Here is a 24,074-nt window from a genome sequence, read left to right as displayed (position 1 = left end):
CTCCTGGTCACAGCAGCAGCCGTACTTAGTCTGGACTTCATGAGAACTGGGATTGTTCGCATCAACCTAGAGCCTCGGAAAGGCCTGTGTTAATGCCGGCCCAGAGACTGTCATATCAATTGTATATCCATGGGCTGCTCAACATCCCCCAGCAGTCCCCCGTGAGTTGGATGTGTGGTGAGTGCAGCACGCCTTGTCTGGGCTCGCTCGCAGCGGTAGGACACGGTCACCTTAAGGGGTGACACCAGCCGGCAGTGCCGACCGACCGACGGCCTCTAACTGCAAGAATGACAGTAGTGGCCGCGTGTCCACCCATCCGAATTGCGGCGTCGAGCTTCACCCTAGGGTGCACACCAGTGACTGCGGATGAGGTGACGGCTCCGCACTTGTGATAAAACCCCCACCCCCCGCCCCCAGTGTAGGGGTGCTCCCGAGACGCTGAGCCCTGCATGCCAACAGCTGTGGAGGAAGCAGCGGGGTCGCCTTACGGTGACCACAAAGCACAGCTGAGGCCGCCCTGTGACCCCACCCGGGGGCAGGGGCACGTGCGCGGCATTCCCCTAGCACGGGTGGGGCTGCGCTTGGAACGCTGCCTACTGTGCACCGAGAAGCCAGGAAGAGCGCCACCGATGCCACTGCGCAGCTAATACTGCTGCAGGCACTGCTCCTATTAGGAGAATGGCCTAATCCTGTAGCAAGGCATAGTACAGTTAGATGAAGATTTCATTCCATTGTGTTCAGTGTATACGCCTATCGCAAACAAGCCGTGCAAATATTGCGAAATACATTTAAAATCCCCCCGTTTTCGGCGCAACCCGTAAGTCACACAGTCAAACAATATTAATAAGGTAACAAACGGCACTTGGTGTTAAACCCACTCGCATCGTGCGTGCAATAAAATCCACACAGCTGGTAAACATACACGGCATTACGATCAGCTAGATACCGGTAGAAACTTTCGAAACCAGTTTACCCAGCACGCCTACAATCCAGAATCTAAAGAGTTGTAAGCCACTGCAAAGGTTAGCCATTTCATTGTAAATAGAAACTCCATTCCACTATTATATGGTTAAGTACCCCCACCTAACTCGTAAGAATCGAACAGAGCCGCCTGTGATGAACTGGGGGTTTCATCATACTCTTAATCGGTTTCAGCCTTTTATCCCCAAATTAAGAGAACTCAGCAGACGTTCCCTCGCCTGGTTACTCAAAGTTGCATCTTGCAGTCTAACTGCCTCGTCTAATATTTTAACCCAGTATCTTCTCAAAATGTTCTTCATTTAGTCATTTTTAAGATCTACAAGCCAAGTACAGACACCTATTAAACGAGTCATCTATTCATACACTACATTGCATAATCGGATATATTTACACAAATAAACATTTTCCTTCTCCTAGCTGCCTACTGTGGACAAAAATTAAAGCAGTTTAAAAAACGTTATACACAAGACAGTACGTTTTTGTGGTTAAGTGAGAACATCTCGCAAAAAACAAATGTGTGCCAGGTGGGCTGAGGGCTTGTAAACTCTTCTCAAGGTGGGAAAGAGCGGGTAGCACCTCCAAGAGGCGGTGGGATGTACCCTTTGAGGAAGGGATATCTCCAGTGGGTAAACTATTTTGCACTGTTGAAAAAAAGTTTAAAAATATTGCAGCGTACATTCTTAATTCCACTGTGCGTAATATGTGCATAATCCACGCGAGTACATGTGAAGGATAAAGTAGGAGGCATACACATTTACAGTCATCGATTGCAATCCATAGTTCTGGGGTTTTTGCAAATGCTCTGAAAGTTGGATATTTACATACCTTGTTGGCCATGTCTACAAATCAAAGGATTTTGACTGTCTTGCAGTTGACGGGCTGGCCCCACATCACCAGTACGTATTGGCTGTTGTAGCTGAAAATTGAAATCCCACAGAGGATTGGCTTGGTTGGGTGATCGGCCATCACTGGCATGTAGATGGGCTACTATGAGTTACTGAGGTAAATAACTAAGGGTTATTTACATCTGCTCAAGTTACCAGCATTTTCCAAACTTACTTTACGAAGACCCATCTTTAATAGTCATTAATAATAATAATAATAATAAGTATATAATATAGCTTTTTATTTACAGGCTTGTCTCTTGATTCTGTTACCAAGATCAGTGGGAGTCCCTGAAAGGAAGAGGAACTGAGTGGAGTGGCCCGCTGGGATTACAACCTGTAACCTACAGGTTGCGCACAAATCTCTAGATGCTTTCGCCCATCTCCAGTTCGATAGATAATATAGCTATTGGGCTGGTCTGACAGAGTTTTCGAGAATGCCATGAGTGAGCAGTTGCATTTAAGTCTTACGTACTCTAAAATGTGTGTTACTTACCACTCTACTGGTGTCTGGATTCCACATGGACAGTCTGCAATCCACAGTTACGCCACCAGCATAAAGTAACTAGTAATATTCAAAAGATACTACTGTCGCGACAGCGATCTCCCAGAAGCATCCAGTGAGTGCTTTGAGTGCAAAGGAGGCTGTGTCAGTCTTGGCACTGCTTCGGAGTGGCCGGTCACTGCCCCAGAGAGAGGGCGGTGGTCTCCGCTGGACGAGTGGCCTGAGCGTTGACAGCACGATCTCACGCTTCTTCAAAGGCTTTTGTTGTTCGAGTCTCCCAGAGCAGCCCCATGAGCAGAGGTCTGTGTGCAGCAATACGGAGAGCAGGTGGGCAATGTATTAACTTGATCCTTAGAAAGCAACACCGCGCTCCAATGTTTGCAAGGCGTGTTGAAGACTCCTGTCAGACGAAACCCTTCTGTCCTAGCTGCCTTTCTGATCAGCTTGGTATTCACTCTTGCAGTCTTAACGTTCCATTGTTTGTCATAGTTTGTGACTAGCCTTATTCTATTTTCTCTAGTCTCTTGCCTTTATTACCTACTTGTTATTTGATTACAAAGACAGAGGCAGTCCTATTAGTAAATCCCTCAATCGAGTGTCGTGCAGCAGATCCTAGTGGAGATGGCATTTGAGTCTGAGGAATCCCTCCTCACCGGAGTCACTTGAACCACCACCAGCTGCTGCTGCACGCATCTCCTCTTCCCTCAGAATACGATAAACCACTTGAACGCTCGAGGGACCCGACTGAACAATGCTCCTCTACACTGGCCGGCCAGTAACTTCTGAATAAGTCATGTCCTTGGCAGGCCGGATATGGCATCAGTAGTACAATGAGTGATCAAAATTTAATGGGCACCGTTGACGCCATCTTTTCATCGACGCCATTGGAGCGCTGCATATAGAAGAGATGAACCAGTTACACCACTCTCACTGCAAGGGCTTGATATCAACTCTGTCAAGTTTGAGAAAGAAATTGCCCCATAAACCTGGTGGAACCGTTTCTTTTTACCCACCCACATACAAAATGGCGTCCCTCAGGCATGCTTATGTTGTTTGCTCTGTTCGGTTCAGCCTTAGTGGGTTCGCTGTTCTGCCAACGTCTGCATGTAGCCTCTTCCTGGGTCAGGGTTCAAGCAGTCCCTGTGCAAGAGAAGAGCAAGCAGTGTGGTCTCCCATGTTCGCAAGCTTCCTTCGCTGTTGCCACTTGGCTGCTGAATGCATGGCCTGTGCCCTGTCTCCCCAGAGGACCAGCACAACTCGAGACGGAAAACCTCCCCCTCACATCTATGCTTGGTTGTGTTCTCAGTTACCGCAGCTGCACAGCTTCTCTAAAGCACATTCCATGGATGCAATGCTGTGGTTGCTGCACCCACGTTTTCTAATGTCGAGGTGGGGCTGTGATCCCTGCACAGCAAGTGACTCGCATCACTTTCCCTATTTGAATGGGAAGATTTTTTCGTAAAGAGATACACACTTTAATAGTGAACGATTGATGTGTATGGGCCGCAAACCTCCTAACACCTAGAAAGACGGCACGATAGTTTAGTGCTCCCCCCCACCATGTGGGAAATGAAAGTCACAGCCTCAAATCGTGGACTTATCAGTTTAGCCATTCATCCTTCAAAGGTTGATGAAATAAGTACAGTTAAGATAATATTAACGCTTGTCCGTGTGTTATGCATAGTGCATTGAAGTTGCATGTTTGTGGCATTAAAGGTAAATAAATCCTTTGTGATTAGATCTGTGCAATCTGTTGCGGTAAAAATGTCCCCTGTAAATTGGCAAATGCCATTGTTTGAGGAGGCTCCGTGGCCTTGCCCTTTGTGAATGTGCACTAGCCACAAACGACCTAAAATGCATCTTTTGTACTAGGCCCAATTAGTTGATATACTCATTAGTTGGTTTATGGGGAAGAGAGAATCCTAGTTTAAGAGCCTGCTTTCATGAAATACAGACTGTAGGTCGAGTTAGCCTCTAGGCGCTGCATAGGTTCTATTTAACGAACACCACGTGGGCACGAGGGGGCTTGCTCATATGAAAGTAATCTGATTCGTGGAATATACATTGTCGAATGGCGGGTGTGCCTTTTTTCCAGATATAGAGGCCTGTTCTCCCACGGCTGGTGCATTTGATACTGGGCAGCTGCTTAGAACAACTGCGGCAGACAGGTTTGAAATGAAGCCAGCTCGCCATGATTGCAGATCAAGTGGTAATGTCAGCTGTTTGAAAATGTGCCAGGAGCTCTGTTTTTAGCATCCACCCCGGTTAGCGGATAGTGTGGATTGCTGACTTTGTGTAGTTTTGGTGGCAAGTTGAAGCTCATGAGGAGGGACACTTACGTCTTACTTTGTGCGTCGTGTATCATATCTAGTGTAATGGGATTTAGGACATCTCATCTTTAGGAATTAGAACTGTGTTTTTCGATTGGCTGCTGACAGTTTGTGTCCACCAGTGAGACTTCGGCAGAATGGACTTCTGCTTCTTCCATGAAGTCTTGTCTCTGTTCACAGTGGGCACATGGAATGTCACCTCCATCCTTGTAGCTGCTGTTCCACCCTGAAGAACTGAGCACGAATGTAGATCCGCCGGTGGTTTGGGCCGACCTCTGGCAGTAGTGGGCGCCAGATCAGTGTTGCCTTCAGGCAGGTATTAGCAGAAGAATGGGTAAATAAGCAAGGGCTTATCGGTGGGTATTCTTAGTGCCTCAGGGCAGCACTTTTTCCAATTCAAAATTATTGCTTTTCAACCCTTCCTAAAAATACTTGAGACATTTATAACTTTCCCCAGATATCCTAGGACTGGAGTTAGAATAGTACATTTAACCTTGGAGTGACCGCCACTCACACTGCTGTCCTGGGGGCGCAGCTCAGGGGGAAAAGTGTTTCTTCACTTCCTCATGGAAATTGATGCCTAGATTACAGGTCTCACCAGGGCTCATCTTGGAGTAAAAGTAGACGCTTTTGGAACATCTGATTCGAGCCTGTAAAGAACTGGCCAGTACACCCGTACCACTGGTCAGTATTTATTCACGGTAAACATGTTAAAAAATACGTCATAGCAAGAAAGTTGAACTCGATTGACCAATAATTGCTACTTGCTTTTTAGACGCTGGGTCTGCATATCTTATACCAAAGTAAAGTATAGTGTGCACAGAGTCCAGGGAGTCCCCAGAGGTATAGCAGAGGCTAAATGAGGTAGGTTCTAACAGCTCTCTTTGTGGAAGTGTGGGCGCGCAGTTAGGCTTATCAGGATGGTGTGTTATGCATTTATTGTATTCACTTAATCAAGAATACACACACTCGTAGACAAAATCCAGACCAATTAGGTAAGTATATAAAAGGTATGCTTATGTTTTAATTTAGAACCAAGCAGGACTTGGCACATGTGAGTAAAATATACTTTCAAATGCAAGACTGTCCAAGGAAATGCACTTGTGCCTGAAATCTAAGATGTTACAGGTTTGTATCACTTTTGGAATGCAGTTTGTATTATACAGTAAGTACTTTCAGATTACTTTTTAGTTACTTTAGGAGTACTTTGAGTACTGCCTGTAGTATGTAGTATGAGTCCCCTCATCTTCAAGGTGGAGGGGACTGAAATGTGTGCTTCACCTCACCTCCCCCACCTAAGGTGTGGGGTTGGCAAAGGTGGGCACACCTCTCTTCCTGGCTTGGAATTCCCGCCTATTCTCCTGCCCAACGTGGGGGCCAGAACCGGCGGGAGCAAAATGCTGGGGGCAGCAAAAGGCAGAGACAGCGTCCAAAGGCGGCAGGCCAATGAAGCTTCCCATTTCATGGACCCAGCCCATCCTGGGGGGGGGGGGGGGGGGGGGGGGGGATTACACCTCTGTCCAGGATGAGCTTTGTTTCTGGACCCAGAGAGCAGAGGTTCTCTAGCCAGGGGTCCAGAAACGTGGCTGGTGGTGGCAAATGGTGGGTAGCCATTCAGGAGCCACACCAGGGCTGGTCGTTTTTCAGGGGGCATCTCTAAGATGCCCTCTGAGTGCATTTTACATTCAATCTAACACTGCATCAGTGTGGGTTTAATGTGCTTAGAAGTTTTTAGTAAAGCCATTATGGAGCTGTGGAGTTCATAAGGACCATATACTCTTTATGTCTTTACTACACTCACAATGTCTAATGAGCTTAGACACTGTAGGGGTACAGGGCTTATGCCACTGTACCATCACCTGAGGGGTAGTGCACCCTGCTTGACAGTGGGTTGCAGGCATGGCACACAGGGATGTGTGCCATGTCAACTCTTCACTTTTCTCTGCACCAAAACGCGCAGCCGGCAATGGCAGGTTGTGGGTGTTAAGGTACAGGGCCTCTAAGGGTGGCACAATAGGTGCTGCAGCCCTTAGAGGCTTTCCATGGTCACAGTGCCCTTTGTACCCATGGTACCTTTTAACAGGGGCTTATCTGTGGGCAGAGTTTTGCCATTTGCGGGTACCGAAGTACAGTCTTGGAAAAGAACACAGACCCTGTAAACCTGATTGGCAGGGACCCAGGGCACATCAAGTCAGGTTGCATCAGATGACAGGCAAAAAGTGTGTTTGTGTGGGGTACGGGCACTTTCCTACATTGGGCTTTTTCTCAGCAAGACACTACATGGTGGTTCTGTATCCTAGAACAGTGGTTCTTAACCTTTTCACCTCTGGGGACTCGCAATTACTTATTACTGGAATCCAGATTTCAAATTCCTTCACATTTATAGGATGTTTTAAAATTTTCAGCTGAACATTTATCTTCATTTATATAGACTTTATTAATCTGTTTAATATGATTTAATTTTCTAAGTAGTCACAAACCCTCTGAGGAGGCTTCGTGGACACCCAGGTTGAGAACTAGTGCCCTAGAATGTGTGATATCGCCACATCAGGATGGCGGTGATAGCCTGATATGATTACTGCTGCACTACTCTTCTCATGCGATATGGAGAGAACTTGCAGAGACTCTGTTCATTCAACAGTGGAAACTGAGTTAGGCCTCCACAGACTCCTAACTGCCTTCGGTCCGGGCTAGTTGTGGCCACCCATGCATACACCACCCCTGTGGTTACCCTTTGAAGCTCCCTCCGTTTTCAGATCAGCATGCCTTGTTTTTAAGGCTTTGTAACCTAACGTGCCCACATATTTTCAACTTTTCAAGTGGCCGTAAGTTCTGGTGCAAACACATTCTGCCCAGCACTGACTGTAGCAAAACTACAAATGTATACTGTTCTTTCTCAGGATTTGCACCCAGAATTTGGAACACTGCTCCTCGAGATGTCAGACAAGACCCTTCGTACCACCCTTTCAAAACAGACTGGACAAAAATCTGCTTCTGAAACTCCTAAATAAATGAGCTTCTTTCTGAATGGTATCCAGAGGTACAGATTTGACTGCTCATCACCAGTTTTAGATATCCTTGCCTACTTCTATACTTCTGTATAGAATATTGTTCTTCATCCTACTTAGCTGGTCTGCCATGGACCTCAGCACTTCCTTTTTCATGCTTTACCTTAGACCGCTCTTGGCAGTGTGTTTGCGAAAGACCATACCAAAATCCTGCACTAGGCTTAGAGCCTGCCCACTGCTTACCACTGATTGACTTTGATGTCTGTGTCATTTGTTTGCTTGTTTATTTTTGGCTAGCCTTCCTCTTCTTGTGTGTCCCTCCACTGGAGCATATTCTCTTTACTATCCTTTTAATTGGTTGACTTGTATACTTCCACTATTCATGTGTTAGGAACTAATTTTTAGGTCCAAGCCTAGCAGACAGCCCAGTTGTCTGGTTTTCTAAAGGCATCTTGGGGGCATTCAAAAAGCTACCTTGGGAATGCATTCTGCCAGTTGCTTACCATTGGCTTTGTGGTTTGTAACTCACATTTTCCGGATTTCTATTTGCTGACTTTATTTGTTTTAGACTTTCCAAGGTGAATTTGTCCCTCCCAAGGAGCAAAGCCTTTTTACACCAACTCCCCACATATTCTTCCACGAGTGCTCCTTTCCGTAAATAGTCCTTTAAATCTTGCTCTTATCTTGTCACATCTGCTGTGCATTCAAAGGCAGAGGTCCAATGTCGAGCTCTGTCTTCTGAGGGAGTTTGGTGTTTCATTTCTTTCTCTGACTTCAAAGTGAGAGCATTTATGTGACAATCTATCTGGATGCCGAGGGTAGAAAAAGGCTTTTATTTCTAGCCCACAAAAACAATTTTAATGAACTGTGCAAGTATTTCAGAAAATATATGCATTAGGAACGCACAAAGGAAGCACATTTTTTGTTAATACTGAAGTGTGTTGAAAACAAATACTATAATATGATCAAAACAAATCAATACACTAGGTGATGGCATTTCTACACATTGTTTGTGTGCAGTATAGTTTTATCAGTAAAACTGTGTCTTTGCGAATGTAACAGTCATTTCAATTGAAAACGTGTTGTCTGTAATAGCAGTGTGCTACTACACCATGCATGCTCAACTATACGCCACTCCCCTCTGCACCACTCCAAGCCACTGCACTGTACTCTGAACCACTCCACTTTACACAACTCCACCCACTGCTCTCTGCGCCACTGCACTCTACTCCACTCTGTGCCGCTCCACGCCACTGCACTCCACACCTTTCTACGCTATGCTACACCACTCTACTCTACGCAACTGCACTCTACGCCACTGCCCTCTACACCACTCCAGTCTAAACCATTACAATCCACTCGGCACAACTCCACTCGGCACAACTCCACTTGGCACAAGTTCACAACACTGCACTCTATGCGAAAACAATACTCTCTACGCCAATGCACTTTACTCTGTAACACTCAACTCTACGCCCCTGCACTCTACACTAATCCACTGTACGCTACTCTAAACTACTTGACTCTATACCACTTTACTCAATGCCACTGTACGCCACTGCACTCTATCCTGCACCAATGTGTATGACACAGTCACATACTAATGGATGAAGTCTGGCTGAAAACCTCTGTAAGAAACTGTTACACATACTTCTGATGGATACATCTAGATTCCTCAACTTTAGAACATCCCAATGCACCAGCATTCCACAGAAACTTTTCTTTCCAGCTCTCCCACATCGACGAGGACGTCATAATGCCATGGCTTTGCACGTGGCTCCACATGACGTCATCCGAGCCATAAGAAGACCTCGTCGGCGTGCAGGCATCTGTTTCCCTTTTATCCACGCATTCGACGCAAAATGTTTTTTTTCTGCTCTCCATAGTATAGGAGTTTGTCTTTATTGTACAGGTTGCAACATTGTTGCAGGAACAATGTCTCAACCGAGGAAGTCCAGACCTGCATGACGACTGCTTTTGGTGTCTAAGTTCGGATCACAATGTCAACACCTGTTCTTCATTGCGGAAGACGAATCCAAAGGTGTTGAAGGTTTGGGGTGGGGGGTGGGCGACAAAGCTCTTTATGGCCAAGACAAAGAAAAAAAGAGGGCTTCGAAAGTCTCCCCACTCTTAAGTCATCCAAGAGAAAGCACAAGAAGAAGAAGCATCTTGGCTCTTCGAGGGATGTTTCCCCAAAGTCGTGTTTCCAGCTCTGACGGCCCATGGAGAAAGCGGCAAGATATCTCAGACTCCATCTCCAGGGGTGGTACAGGATTTAGTTCTTCCTCCACCTCAGCTTGTGCCTCCCAGATAGGAGCAGGATTATCCAGCTTTCCTGACTTCAAGGTCCGATCCATCGAGTTTCCTGAATGCTATCTATAGCATTTTTGTAAGGATTTGCCTTTTGATGGTTCACATCTGTTTGACGCCAGCGCAGATTCTGCCTTAGAGAGGTTTAAGAATAGTAAAGCCACCGCAAGACTATTGGGCCTTCAAACGCACCGTAAAGATTACAGGCAGTTTTGCAGGAACTTATCCTTACGTGGGAGGAGCCAGTTCCAGCAGCAGCCCTCAAATCCCTTCTATAGGAGTTATAGGGAGCAGGGCAGAGGTAGAGAACATGGAGCTGTTCCTCGTCCAGCCTCCTCCTGTTCTTCCTCCTCCTCCTCTGCCAATGTTGCAGGAAAACGGCCTTAGCTTCACCATCTTAGAGCATGCTTGCCCAGTGGGAGGACGGTTGGCCTATTTTCTGCCTGTTTCAGATCTGTGAGAACCGATCTCTGGGTTTTGGATATTGTAGAAAATGGATATGCCGTACTCCTTTCAAGAGTTTCCCCCCCTAACAAGGTTTTGTTCAGTAGAGCATCTTCTGCTCCTCTGACAAGAGGTACACATCCTACCTCAAAGGGGTGCAGTGGAATTGGTTCCAGAGCAGGAACGGGGAGTCTTCACAAAGGTGAAAGCAGTGGTTGCAGTGAATCTCAGATGGTGGGAAGTATCAGTATTCCCATACCTGAACGATTGGCTGATCAAAGCCAAGACTCCAGAGTCGATGTTGCACCATTTGCAGTTGGCAATGCAGCTGTTGTTCAGCCTGGGTTTTACCATCAACGTATCCGAATCTCACCTAGGACTGTCTCTGCGCACACTGATCACAGGGGCAGCACTGGACACTACGGTGAATCAAGTCTACCGCCTTCTCAGAGGATTCTGGACATTCAGGCTATTATTCAGATGTTTCACAATAGAGCTATGGCAGTCCTGAAGGTCTTATTCCTGCTAGGTCTGATGGCTTCCTGCATTCTATTAGTCACCCATGCACACTGGCACGTGAGGGCCCTTCAGTGGTGCCTCCACAGGCAGTGGTTTCAGCACAACAGAGATATCTAGGAGTCGGTCAAGATCTCCGAAGACACTGCAGTGGATCTTGAGTGGTAGGGTGTGTCAAGCAATTTGTCTCAAGGGAAGACGTTTTAACCTCCACCTCAGGTGGCCACAGTAATAACTAACAGATGCCTCCACTCTAGGTTGGGGCGCTAATCTGGGGGATCTGGAGATCAAGGTCTTTGGTCTCCAGGAGATAGCTTGTATATAAATCTGTTGAAATTCTGGGCAATACATCTGACATTCAAGGCCTTCGTCCCTTCCCGGTAATTCAGTTCAAGTCTTAACAGACAATACTACCTCGATGTGTTACATGAATAAGGAGGGAATAGGGTTGCATCTTCTCTGCAGAGAGGCCCTGCGACTTTGGTCCTGGTCTCAGTTCCATCAGATTTGCATCGTGTCAAATCACTTGGTCGGAGTTTCTGAACATACGTGCGGACAGTCTCATTCGGTATTTTTTGGCCGATCAGGAGTGCCATCTCCATCCGGAAGTGGTACAACACATTTTCTGTCTTTAGGGGTCCCCTCAGACCAGTTTTCCTATCACAAGAACATGCACTTCCTGTCATTCTTCAGCCTCTAGTATCCAATGCTGGTAGCGCTGGGTGACGCATTTCAATTGGACTGGGGTGCCCAGCTGTTGTACGTGTTTGCCTCCCATACCCTTGATTCCCCAGGTTCTGAAGAAGATTTGCCTTAGCCAAAACTGGGCCCAAGTCATATTAATAGCCCTAGACTGGCCACAAAGGTTGTGGTATACCCTGTGCCCTGTGTCCTCCACTCCATTTCCCTCACAATGCAGACCTCCTTTTGCAGGGGCAGGCTCTACACCCCCCACCTTCAGAGCCTTGCCTGGAGATTGAACGGGCAACAGGAGCTCTATTTCTCTTCCTCCTGATGTGGTGGATGTCCTATTATTGTCCAGAAGACACTCAACTAAGTCGGTTTATGCTAGCAGGTGGGCAAGATTTGTGAAGTGGTATGAGGAAAAGACCATTGGCCCTTTAAAAGCCCATTTGTTGGACATTTTAGGTTTTGCACTTTTCGCTGGCACAGCAAGGTTGTGCAGTTGCAACAGTTAAGAGATATTTGTCAGCCCTTTCAGCATTCATTTGTTTACCCTATTGTAATAAGGTTTCTTACTAACACGTTTCCTCCCACTCTTATTTTTCCTCAGTGGAATCTTAATTTGGTGCTAACCTTCCTTATGGGTGCTACGTTTGAGCCGTTACAAAGTTGTCCTTTAAGGTTGCTTACTTCGCCCAAAATTGTCTGGTCACCAAATCGTCGGCTAAATGGGTTAGTGAATTGCAGGTATTAAGTGTGAAACTCCCTTTCACGACTTTCTATGCAGATAAGTTGGTACTGAGAACCGGGGCTGCTTTCCTGCCAAAGGTGATTACTTCTTCTACTTTGGCCAGTCTATCACCTATCCTCCTCCACATCCATCTAAAGAGCAGGAATGGCTTCATCATGTAGACCATAAAAGGACTGTGAGCTTCGATGTGGACAGAACTCATGATCTCCAACTGGATGACCAGCTTTTTGTTGGCAATGTGGGCAAGATGAAAGGAAAAGCAGTGCAGAAGAGGACGCTGTCCAGATGGATTGTCCTGTGCATCTGCTACGCCATGGCTAACAAGAAGCCACCTGAAGTCATTTGAGCTCATTCTACTAGCGCCAAGTCTTCTACTTCTGCTTTAGCTAGAGTTGTCCCTCTGCTTTAGCTAGAGGTGTCCCTTTGCCTGGTCTGTTTTGCAAGATTTTTTTGTATAGGTAGACGGGCACCAACTCTGAGTACGGGACTGCTTGGGGATTCTATGCAAAAAGTGAGGAATCCACAGGTAGAAGTATCCATCAGAAGAACAAGTTAGTTTCCTTCTGTAAAGCTTTTTCTGGAGGATACAGTATCTACCTGTGGATTCCTCACTGACCCACCCGCTTCTCTGTTGCTCGTCTGATTATACTGAAAACAAAGCTTGTTGCATGTTGTGTTTATGATCATAACTGTGCGTATTAACATATGTGAAAGTATATATAAGTTTAAGTGTATATAATCTTTTGTATGAGTTCTACCATATGCTTTTGCATATGGACTGTTGGTTTCACCCGATCGCTTCAAAGGCACGAAGAAAATGGGTGGAAACTGACGTCCGCATAACAACCAGGTCTTCTTATGGCTCAGATGACATCACACGGGCCGAGCTTGGAGCCATGGCATTATGATGTCCACGTGAAAGAGCTGGAAAGAAAAGTTTCTGTGGAATACTCGTTCATTGGGATATTCAAAGGTGAAAAATCCACAAGTAGGTACTGTATACACCAGAAAAAGCGTTACCGAAAGGAAATAACCTGTTCTTTTAGTAAAAACTTAAGGGTTTGTAAAACACAGACCTAAAAAGGTCAATTGGTCTGGCAGACTTTTGCCTTTGAGAAAGAAGGTAAGAAAGAAACGGGCAATAAAAAAACAAGCATTGGCATAGCCAATAGGTCTCGCTTTTGGGACCTTATAAGTATTTAGTTATGCAGCACAATATCCTTGGTGCAACAACATCAACTGTTGCATGGCTAAACACTTATAAGGTCCCAAAGGCGAGACCTATTGGCTATGCCAATGCTTGTTTTTGTTGCAGTTTTGTATAGCACAAACTCAGATGATTTACATGAGCACCAGTTACATTATAAAAGGTCACATTCCCATTTGTGTTTAAGGCACGGAGACATTACCTGATGTGCCCAGAGGGATGTTGAGCTGACACCGAGAATTGAACCTGGTTTCCCAAGTCGAAATTTGGCAGCTCTGACCGCAGCACCACACCCTCGCTCGTTGTTTAAACAGTTCCTCCCGTCTCATTTCCCATTATAAATATTTTTACATTGTTTTTTTAAACGCTTTTGCGCCATTTTTAAAAATATACTAAACCATATCTGATAGCTAAATAAAAAAAGTGACTTTTTTGCATTGGAAACATCTATTTTGATTGTTCCTCCTTCATTTTAGCCCAGTTATTCACTTAAAAGTTTAAACCGTGACCCCGGCTGAATGCGGGTTGTATATTGTGGGGGAGGGGCAGGACCTTGAGCTGCTCGTTGAACACCTAATTCACCAATGACTTTAATCCAGACACTAGCAGCCGAGTGTCCCTCCGGTACATTATACTAGTTGCCTTTTTCAGGGAAACAACAATTGCTTCTTTCCAGCATTGGGGATACACCCCGGAGTCCAACACCTGGGCATACACCTTCTCTAGAAAAGCGTCAATGAGATCTGGTGTGAGTTGCATCACCATGGGTGGGCAAGAATCGTCAGGGGAACCTGATGTAATTTGTCCCAGAATAGTTTTATTTTCAGCTGCTGGCAAACTAGAGAAGGAGGACAATTCACTAATAATGGGGGACCTCTCTAAGAAGTTATCTACCATATATTTAGGCACTAGTCCATCCTCCGCAGCTTGAAATTCAGAAAGAATCTTCGAAATCTTATCCACAAAAAACGAGGCCTCCGTATTCGTAAAATCTAGAGATTTTTCCAGCTCCTATTGAGCTGGTAGCGATATCAGATCGCGAACCACCTTAAACAGTTCATTAGATACACTGATCGCAAATCTTACTTAAAGAGAGAAGTATTAAGATTTTGCCTCTTTACCGGCATTCTTATATTTTCGAATGGTCTCTGTGTGTTTCCTTTTCTTCTGGACTATGTAACAATCTCCACCTCCATTGCTGCTTACGGCATTGACGTTGGAGGTCTTTCAAACTCTCTGAAAACCATGGGGTGGAGACCTTCCTCCTCCCCCTTAATTTTGGCAATAAAGAGAACGTCATAAATTTAATGGATGCCGTATACAGACACACACACCTTCAGCCAGTCACGGTGCCCTGGCAAACAGCATGTTGCATTCCAGAACTTGTACTCTTGCTTCCGCCATTATAGTTAATGGTGAAGTCCCAGCATCCCAAGTGCTCTGGAATAAAAAGTAAGTACTGATGGGCAGGCCATAAATCACAAGCAGCTACTGAGCTGCACTTAAAGGATTCACTGCCAACTCATGAAGATGAAGAACTTGCTCTGCTGTTGAAAATCTCCCTATTCCCTGTTAATGTAAGACAGAAAACCTCACATACATGAGCTGATTTGCAGAAGCATGCATGTTAGCTTGGTCTTCAAAGAGGAATGAACCGAAATGTTATGTCAGGTTTGCCAGGAGTGTTCACTTCCAGGACATCAAGCACAGCAAGTCTCATACACAGAATATGCAAGGAATAAATTTGCTGTTGCAGGATAGACTCAAGGTACAAGAGCCTTCATTGGCAGCAGTTCATTGTTGGGATACACAAACATCCGGTTCCAAAATTCTGAAAACAAAACAATGTGCAAGGACTGGGAGGCCTAAACTAAGCGAAGTGTGGAATACAACCCCCAGAATACATGATGCTGGCAAAAAAAAAATACAGGTGCTACATTACCTCATTTGCCAGCTGTAGAGTGACAGAGATGAGCCACTTGTAGGGCACTTTTAACGAAAGTCACTGATCGAGTCCTGGAGAACAATGAACTCTCTACTAGGTACATTGAACATGACTGTCAGCTAGCCCCATGTCAAACGTTAACTTCGCCAAAACGATTATCAAAATAAAAAACAAACTGCAGTCTAAAGGATTGGTGAAACTGCATTAGCTTGGTTCTGAAAGAACTTAAGTGTAATTTTAAAGAAAGTCTAAAAGAATGGGGGAAACCCCTACATGTGATTGTAAAATGAGACTGTGCTGATATTTTACTCACAAAGCAAGAAAGCCTGTGTTAGATCAAAGCTGGTTAGACAAAGATTTCACTAACAATGACCCAAGTGCCTAGAAAGCATTTATGCGTTAGGACAGCAGTGTCAGATGTACATATCGATTAGAACTGACAGCGTAGTACTTACGCAGAAGGAAAAAAGAACGTTGTCAGGCACAAGGGGTGAGAAAATATGGCCATGGAGTTGATGGCTGAAGACCATCACGAAATATGGTAACTAAATGTTCGACTTAGACTCAAGTCCACAGTAAATCACATATTACAGGTATGTAGTGGGGAAATGTTGGATATAACATTCATCCTCCTTCGACTGCATTGGATAAGTGTTTCTATCCAGTTAATATACTTTTGGCAGAGCAACTTATTTTCACTGCATTAGAAATTGAAAAGATTGAGAATAATCTAAAAAAGAACAAGTCGGCAGGGGCAGATTAACTCAGTTTATTATTTCAAAAAAGAGCCTCAATCCTGGGCAAGGTTTTTATGCCCACACTTCCAGCAAAAAGCAACTTCATGCCCACCTTAGAAAGGAGGAGGCTCACTGAAAGTGGGGGAGGCGTGGGGGGGGGGAGGTATACTAGTTCTCAGATTGCTTGGGCTAATTTCACTCATTGACTTGCCCTCTAAAACCTGCGCACGCACTAATGCGAGCTATAATGGAGTTGCTAAATACCCGAGTTGATGCGAGGGTTCAAATCAACTTTTGGCAGACAGACCCACAGATAAAGCTGACCAATAAATACAAGTCGCCACTTACAGATTACAATCAGGCTCTTCCATTCCAGAACTTGGAGAAGTAACAAACGCCAAATTAAATAAAAAGGTGTTTATAATTGCAAACCTGAACCAGACAGCATTAAAATAAAATATACAAAAAAGGTGTAAGAAATGTGTGCCGAAAAATCAAAAAATTGAATCTTGACAACAGAAGATAAGGGGGGGGGGGGGTCAGGCAGGCAAATGTGAAATTCGAGAACTCTTATTAAAATGGTTTATTATTGGAGCATGAACTGGAGAGCCATGGCTCGAGATGAGGATGGGACCCACCACCTGCTGGTAGTTACGAGGCAGTGGACCAGTCCACCAGAAAAACAAGCTTTGGCCGCCCGGCAGTAAAAGTAACACCGCGCGGCCGTAAAAGCGAAAGTCATCGCGGTCGCTCTGAAAGCTAACTTGATCGCGATGACACGCTAAAGCACGAGTTTTCAAAGTGCTGCTGGCGCGTGCACGCTCGCGTGAACGCAAGCGCTAGGCCAGCCAACAGCACTTTGAAAACTCACCTCCAAAATGTCTCTCCGAGCCAGCGCATGCGTTGGGCTCAGCGAGACCTAACAAGAGAAGGAAGGGAGGCAAAGAAATGAAAGAAGGCAGGCAAAAAAGGAAGAAAGGAGAATGGAAGGCAAAAAAGGAAAGGGGGAAAAAAGGACAGAAGGCAAGGAAGAAGTAAAGAAAGGGGAAAAAGTAAGAAAAGGAAATACGTGTTAAAAAAGGGAAGAAGGAAAGAAAACAAGACTGCAATAGAATGAAAGAAAAAAGGAAAGGCAAACAAAGAATTAAATTGGGACAGAAAGAAGAAAAGCAAAAAGGAAAGAAAATAGGGGACACCAGCATGACTGTCATCAGCCCTGATGCTGTTAGAATCCCTCGGGCACAAGGAGGAGGGGGAGCAATGAAGCGTTGATTGACGGCATTTAAAAGCAACCCGGGACGTGCCCAGGTGAAGACCGGGCCAGTCGAGGCTGGGCCCCCCTCTCACAGTTGCTGGCATTTTGCTTCTCCTTGAACCCCCTCGGAGGTAAGAACTTTAACCCTTCACGGTCTCCTATCATGGGTGAGAGAAAAGCCTCGGGCCCTGCAAGCCTGGCTTCTGGCTCTAGAACTGATGCATTATTGACAAATTTATTGTCAGAGCTGCGGACATATTGAATAAAGAAATAAAGCTTGCTGAGCAAAGTCTTTCCTCCGAAGGTTTGATTTCTTGTATTCAGCCACGCAGAGGCAGACAATTCTCGGTCTCTCATACCCTGGCCCAGAGGGTGGGATGGAAGTAAATGGCATATCTAACAAATACTCACCCTATAGTTGCTCTTCCCCTGGTCTCGCGACCAACCAAGCAGAAGAGGAAGCTGGCTAAAGCACCTATGGTGGTAAAAAAAGATGTAGGAACCATAACTGAGGCGCATCCATCTCCTTAAGTTGCTGTTCAACAGCTTGAGGTGAATGATATTTGTGACAAACTATATTGCAGGTTTTAGGTTATGTTAAGGGAGCTGGTTACTTCCCTGGTTTTAGGATTGAGCAGAGTAGTCTTGCGACACGGAGCATGGTGGACGGTGGGACTCAGGACCACCATTGTGTGCAGCCTTCCAATTCTGGCAGCACCACACAAAGAGCAGCTTAGTGCAAAACAAGCCTCTGCCGACCAGGATGCAGGCCAGGTCTGCCCGCTGACTTATGCCTCTACTAAACCTAACAGTGGGGGCTCCCAATGAATCTCTGCACCACCGAGACCACCTTCTATTTCCCATATTATATCAGCAATTGCCCTGACCCCCAACATACCAGCTGCTCGTCAGTCAAGCTTACAAGGTCACACAGGTAAGCTTCCTATTATTACCTTTCCATCTGAAGCCTGCCCCTATGTACTTATTTTGGCAAAGTTCTTCTGTTAGCAGAGGATGCAATGGGGGGGCCATAACCAACTTAAAAATAAGGTAACTCACTGCCTACACAGATCTTCGTGGTTTGATTTGAGAAATTATGAGAACATTCTGTTTGTATGAAGGACAGCATGGATTTGACCTGCTCATGAGAAGTTTGCAGGAAACACTATTGTAGCAAGCTTTAAAAACCTAAAGTTGGTCAGGTCAGTTTTTCTTCTTCCCAGGGAGCATAATCTTCTTGAAGGGCCGAATAATATCAATGTGTCCTCTTGGACATTTTTTATAAACCAAGTATGCTCCGAACTGCGCCCCCCTCCGTAACCCCCAATCATTGGCCCACAAACAAGGCCCATCGACTATGACAGTTGAAAGCCCCCTTCCCTTGCAAAATCGTTTTTCTCCTTTCGAAAGCCTGGATGGTATAGACGGACAGAAGTTGGGTAATCTTAGTTGTAACGCTGTCATGGCAGTGGGATACCCATCCATACCCAATACTTTTTTTGCGCTTAACCTTTGTGTTCTGAGTGTAGTGAGTAGGAATATTGCAGGGTATGCCTGGAGGTCAGAATCTGGTGATTGGTCTAATTTTAACTAGCCCTTTAATATAATATAATATTATAGCATTACAGGACACATGTTATCCCATTACTGCTGTACCTTTGAGAATGGGGAGAGCTAAGGGGAGTTATCTGTTAGGGTGAACCTTTCCCCATGATTACTCTGATCAATACCGCCAGTCCATTGATTGAAGCTTTGTTTATTGAATGTGGTAATAATTTTTTGTTTGTATGATTCATTTTGAGAGCTAGGATTTTTCTTATTGTAATATTGAAAATTTTGGACAATTATTTGTAGTAGTGGAGAATGTGCTCTTTTCATATAGAAATTTTTCAAAGGAGAGTCACATTCCAATTTGTACTGATTTTCATTTTCATAGAAAGTCTTGATTTGGTCTCCAGAAAAATGTGTTTATCCAACTATATTATGGAGAGGGACCAATTAGTATCCATTAACTTGGTCGATTTGATCGTTTCATACCCACCTTTTTAGGTTTGCTGTTCTACAGTCATTGACCATATTTTCTTATCTCGATCCCTAACCCACTTGATTACCAAATGTGAGACTGTTGATCATTGCATTGGAGATCATAAATCCATTACTGTGAGTGACTGTTGATTCCCTGGGGATCCCTACTGTAATCTAACGTGGCGCTGATGTCCCCATACATACCAAGGGTAATAAGACATTGGTTTGGAAACGATGGAACCCAATGGAATAGCTTGCAGATTTAATCAGTAATAACTTGGGGATATTTGAGCAATGCCTAGGTGAGACAGTGGTTTCAGGGTTGGTAGTTCAGGCTTTCACCAAAATATGCTGTGTTGCCAAAGCTATGCCCCTGAAACTCATCACTGTTACTGAGCAGTCAGTTCCCTGGGCGTTCAATTCCGTTTGCTCAGCGTCTAATAGAAAGTTGTGTTGTGCACTGCGCTCAAGACCTAGGAATAATGACAGGAAAAAATCAGGAAGGCACTCTGTAAACACACTTGTCACACTAGGTAGAGCGAGATTAAGGTTAATAATCTAAGCACCCTTTTTGGAAGTCTACAAATTTAAAGATGCTAGACTCCTTTGGTCCAGTATAACCCGCATTAGAAGTCCTCCATGCAGCAAGAGGGATGAGGGACCCATTGCACCTTTTCTGACAATATATAACTCAGTGTGTCCCTGCAGCCTACGGCACTCGTGTGTGGCGATACTTTAATGCTGTATGCCTTCAGACTGAAGTAGTCTGCTTTTGCCGCAGGTTATTATCCTAGCCTCCCGGATGTCCACAGTTTGTGTACCATGTGGAGCTTAAGATCCTCAGTATATCTGAACCTATTCGGCTCGCCTCCTTGAAACTTTGGTTCGCAAATTTGGCGCAATCAAAAGACAAATTTTAATCGCTGTATAGTCCTGGACTGCTTGGATGGTGACAAAGAAAAACACATAGTCCATGGCTTTCATGTAGTTAATCTAATTTTTTAAGATTGGTTAGACAAGTCTTATTTGGTGATTCTAAAATCATTAAGAAATCTAATTTGAATTGGCTGAAAACCGCTTTTCTTGAGGAAAGCTTAAAGGCAGAGGAATGGGACGGAGTCAAAAAACCTTTGATTCAACATTTTCTTTTATTATCTACCACTATGTGTATAAAACCTTATTTGCTGACCACACCCAACCCATGGGAACGTGGGCTCTCTCTGAGATTTAGTCTTTGAACTATTAGAAATATGCTCTGTTTCCTCTTAGGTAATCATGGAATTACTAATGTACCGGTGAGCCCCTGTGACAACACATCTCTTCAAATGTTCCTGCTTTTTGTACTTTTTTCAGCGAAACATCGATTTATTTTTTTCTGATTTTAAGTGTATTTTGCACTGTTAGGATTCATTTTTACTGGGCGAATCACAGGTGTATGATGAGGCTAACGATGTATAAATCCATACCACAAATTCACGTTTGCTGGGCACTGGTTAAATATCCGCAGTATGCCATCAGTCTGAGGAAAGTTTCGCAATAGCTTTCCAATTTGCTTATTGTTAATGCTGCCAGCCGTAGCTCCAGTAGTGGACACTGTGAATTTTCACTGTCTGCCACAATGGATTTCATAATTGCTGGGTGGTATTTATTTGCTATCTTAATGGTTTTATATCTAATGTTATAGCTAATTATGATTGTGATTTAAAATGTGTATTGATTGAAAGAATGATGCAAAAAGACAAACATGGTAAAAAATGAAAGAAGGCAAAAGCAAGGGAGGAAAGAAAAGAAAGAAATAAGATAAAGAAAAAGCAAAATGAAAAAGGGAAGGAATGAAAAAATGAAACAAGGAAAAAGGAGATATGGTGGGAAGAAGGGCAAAAAAAAGAAATGCACTAAAGAAGGGAATAAAGTAAATCTAATTAGAAAGAAATTAAAGAGAAGATGGAAAAAATGAAGGAAAGGGAGTTAAAATATTGGATACTGAAACCAAAATTACAGGCCGCTTATGTTTAAATAAAAGTGTTAAAAGTGTGCTGCAAATTAAACATGACGAAGTTTTGTGTTCTCCCTGGGCAAAGGTTATTAAAGAACCATTGGTAATACTGAGTTCAGCAACATAATATGGCATGTTGTGAATTAGCATTAGTCAGATAAACAAAGGAATTTTACAACCGCATTTGCTGGTAAAGTTGGAATGTGCCCTGTGCTCACTTCCAAGGCATCCTGATATCACATCGGGCAAATGACAAAGTAAAATCCAAAACACTGGCACTGAAGGGGACGACTTTGTGTGTTCCTTGTGAAAGAACAAAATGCAATTACTCAAAGTGAAGTTGATCAGTGACCTAAGTAGGCTGGCCCATTGCCCCAAGCTGTATGCTGTAGTGGGCAGAAGCAACATATGAATGACACAACAAAAGACGAATGGATGAAGAGAGGTGGCTGAAAGCCCCTTTAAGTAAGTCTATTATACATAAAAGTTTGTAAAATCAAAAGGCCTTGGCTAATGCCAGACCTAAAAAATGCCTTTGGTAACAGTTCATTTCATAACCTTTACCAAAAAGTTTCCAGAAGTATTTTGTGGTGCGAACACAGTTTCTAAAACATCAAGATGTTGCAGTTGAATAGGATCAAGCTATTTTAAAATACTTCAGTATTTGTAGGGTTTGATTTCCGCCGGGTTCGCTCTATCTAAATACAACATACATTTATTTTTTTTAATTGACAATCTGGACCTTGATTTATCGTTCTTTTACTGTGTTCATGTGTGCCATAACCATACAAAGTCCCTAAAATAGAAGTAAAAGGTGTAAATGGAGCAATATTACCTACTGCATGAACACCGTTCACCATTTAAACCAATGAGAACTGCAACATCAGTAGCAAACATAAGGCGATTCTCTTCACTCAAGAAAAGCCAGTGATTATCCCTGATGATTCTCGATTTGCTGACAGTCCACAATACATTAGCCCAAGACATCATAACAAAAATGGTGGGTTTGAATGGAAACCCTAGGCATCATCTTAGAATCGATTAGTTAATTTTTCAACAACGCGGTCTGTATTTCAGATGGGGGCAAGTGAAGCTGCAGTGTTCAACCTTAACACCATTGCTCTTCTCCTATACGCATGAGACCGTTAATCTATGCTATTGAATGCAATACTTTCATTTCTATGAATTTGTATGCCTAAGGAGAGCCGCAGTGAACTTAGCTGTGTATATCACTTCACTGATCGGGTTGAAGCCCTTTTTGTAGTGAGGAGCCGCAACCCCATCTGTAAGAAGGCGTCGACAGTTGAGGTTTGCTGTGTTGTGATGGCCATAGCTCCTGAGCTACAACCCTGTAATAATAATATCATTTATAAAGCACATGAATACACCGGACGGTGTGTCTCTGCGCTGGACTCTTGAGTACCCATAAAAGTGCAACAGTAGAGGTTCAAAGTATCCAGGGAATTCCCTAAGTGAATTAAATTAGATTAGAAGGTCATTACTAAAAATCCATGTTTTCAGTTTCGTTCTAAAATCAGTTTTTGAAAGAGAATCTATGAGAACCCTTGGAAGGGAGTTCCATGGTTTAGGTGCTAAATAGGCAAAGGATTTCGCTCCCATTCTGGCCCTCCTGACCTTAGGTACCCTTGCTAAATTAACATTAGAGGATCTGAGATTATGAGTAGGAGCATATTTTTGTACTAAAGAGTGAAGGTAGAGAAGAGCGGGAGGAGGGGCTCATCTAGGATCCCCCGGGGGGGGGGTACACGCAGGGACTGGGGTTGGATCTGTCCGGCTTATGCTCATTCAAGCTGTTGTTGGTTGGATACAGTATGGTGTGGTCTGGGGGAGGGAGTCGGGAGGTGGGGGGGTAGAGTTGGGGAGTTGGTTTTCATCTGCAATACATTCCAAGTATCCTATTATGATAAAAATGTCAATGTCATGATTAGTGCGCTGCTTGGGCCGATACCTCTGGGGTTACAGGGGCCGGTAATATATGTGTTTATTGACCAATAAAAACAATTAAAAAAAAAAGAGTGAAGGTAGGTAGGGCCCTGCTTCATTCAGATTCGTCGGCAAATGCATAAGGCTTTGAAGTGGATTCTTTTCGTAACTGGGAGCCAATGTAGCAGATTAAGGGCGTTTTGAGACTGATGATCTTTTCAGGAGATTTAAGACCAGTCTAGCTGTTGCATTCTGAAATCGTTGCAACAGTTTGAGACTCCCTTTGCGGGCACCTAGATGAAGTACATTGCCATAGTCCAGCTGTGAGGTGATCTGTGCATGGAATATGGTTTTCCTAGATCTGGTGGGAATTAGATTGAGGATTTTTCTTAGAACCTTCAGGATGCCAAAGCATTTCCCTGCCTTTTTCCTGATTTGGTTTCGAAGGTTAATTTTGAATTGCAGATTACTCCCAGATTCTTGGATTTAGGAACCGGGGGTTCCCCCAAAGACACTGGCCACTAAGCTGATGTGTAGATAGAGGGAGGTCTA

The 24,074-nt window shown here is 44.3% G+C and overlaps 2 protein-coding genes across 5 annotated transcripts in view; one reads left to right on the top strand and one right to left on the bottom strand.

The window, feature by feature from the left end:
- The window catches only part of KIF24 (kinesin family member 24), a 372,810-nt gene extending 369,293 nt beyond the window's left edge, over window positions 1–3,517 (bottom strand). The window contains exon 1 of one of the 2 annotated variants that reach the window (XM_085628651.1): window positions 2,362–3,517. In XM_085628651.1, coding sequence (XP_085484777.1) covers window positions 2,362–2,388 — 27 coding nt within the window. In that variant the 5' untranslated portion in view covers window positions 2,389–3,517. The remainder of the gene's footprint in view (window positions 1–2,361) is intronic. The other variant, XM_085628684.1, reaches the window with a different exon arrangement.
- NUDT2 (nudix hydrolase 2) overlaps window positions 1–24,074 on the top strand; it is a 119,169-nt gene that overhangs the window by 80,369 nt on the left and 14,726 nt on the right. The gene's annotated exons all lie outside the window — the stretch shown is intronic.

The sequence above is a fragment of the Triturus cristatus genome, chromosome 2_1 (genome assembly GCF_964204655.1).
Source record: "Triturus cristatus chromosome 2_1, aTriCri1.1, whole genome shotgun sequence".
NCBI classification, from domain to species: Eukaryota; Metazoa; Chordata; class Amphibia; order Caudata; family Salamandridae; genus Triturus; species Triturus cristatus.
The sequence above is the reverse complement of the archived record's forward strand: the minus strand, read 5'-3'. Positions and strand labels throughout refer to the sequence as shown.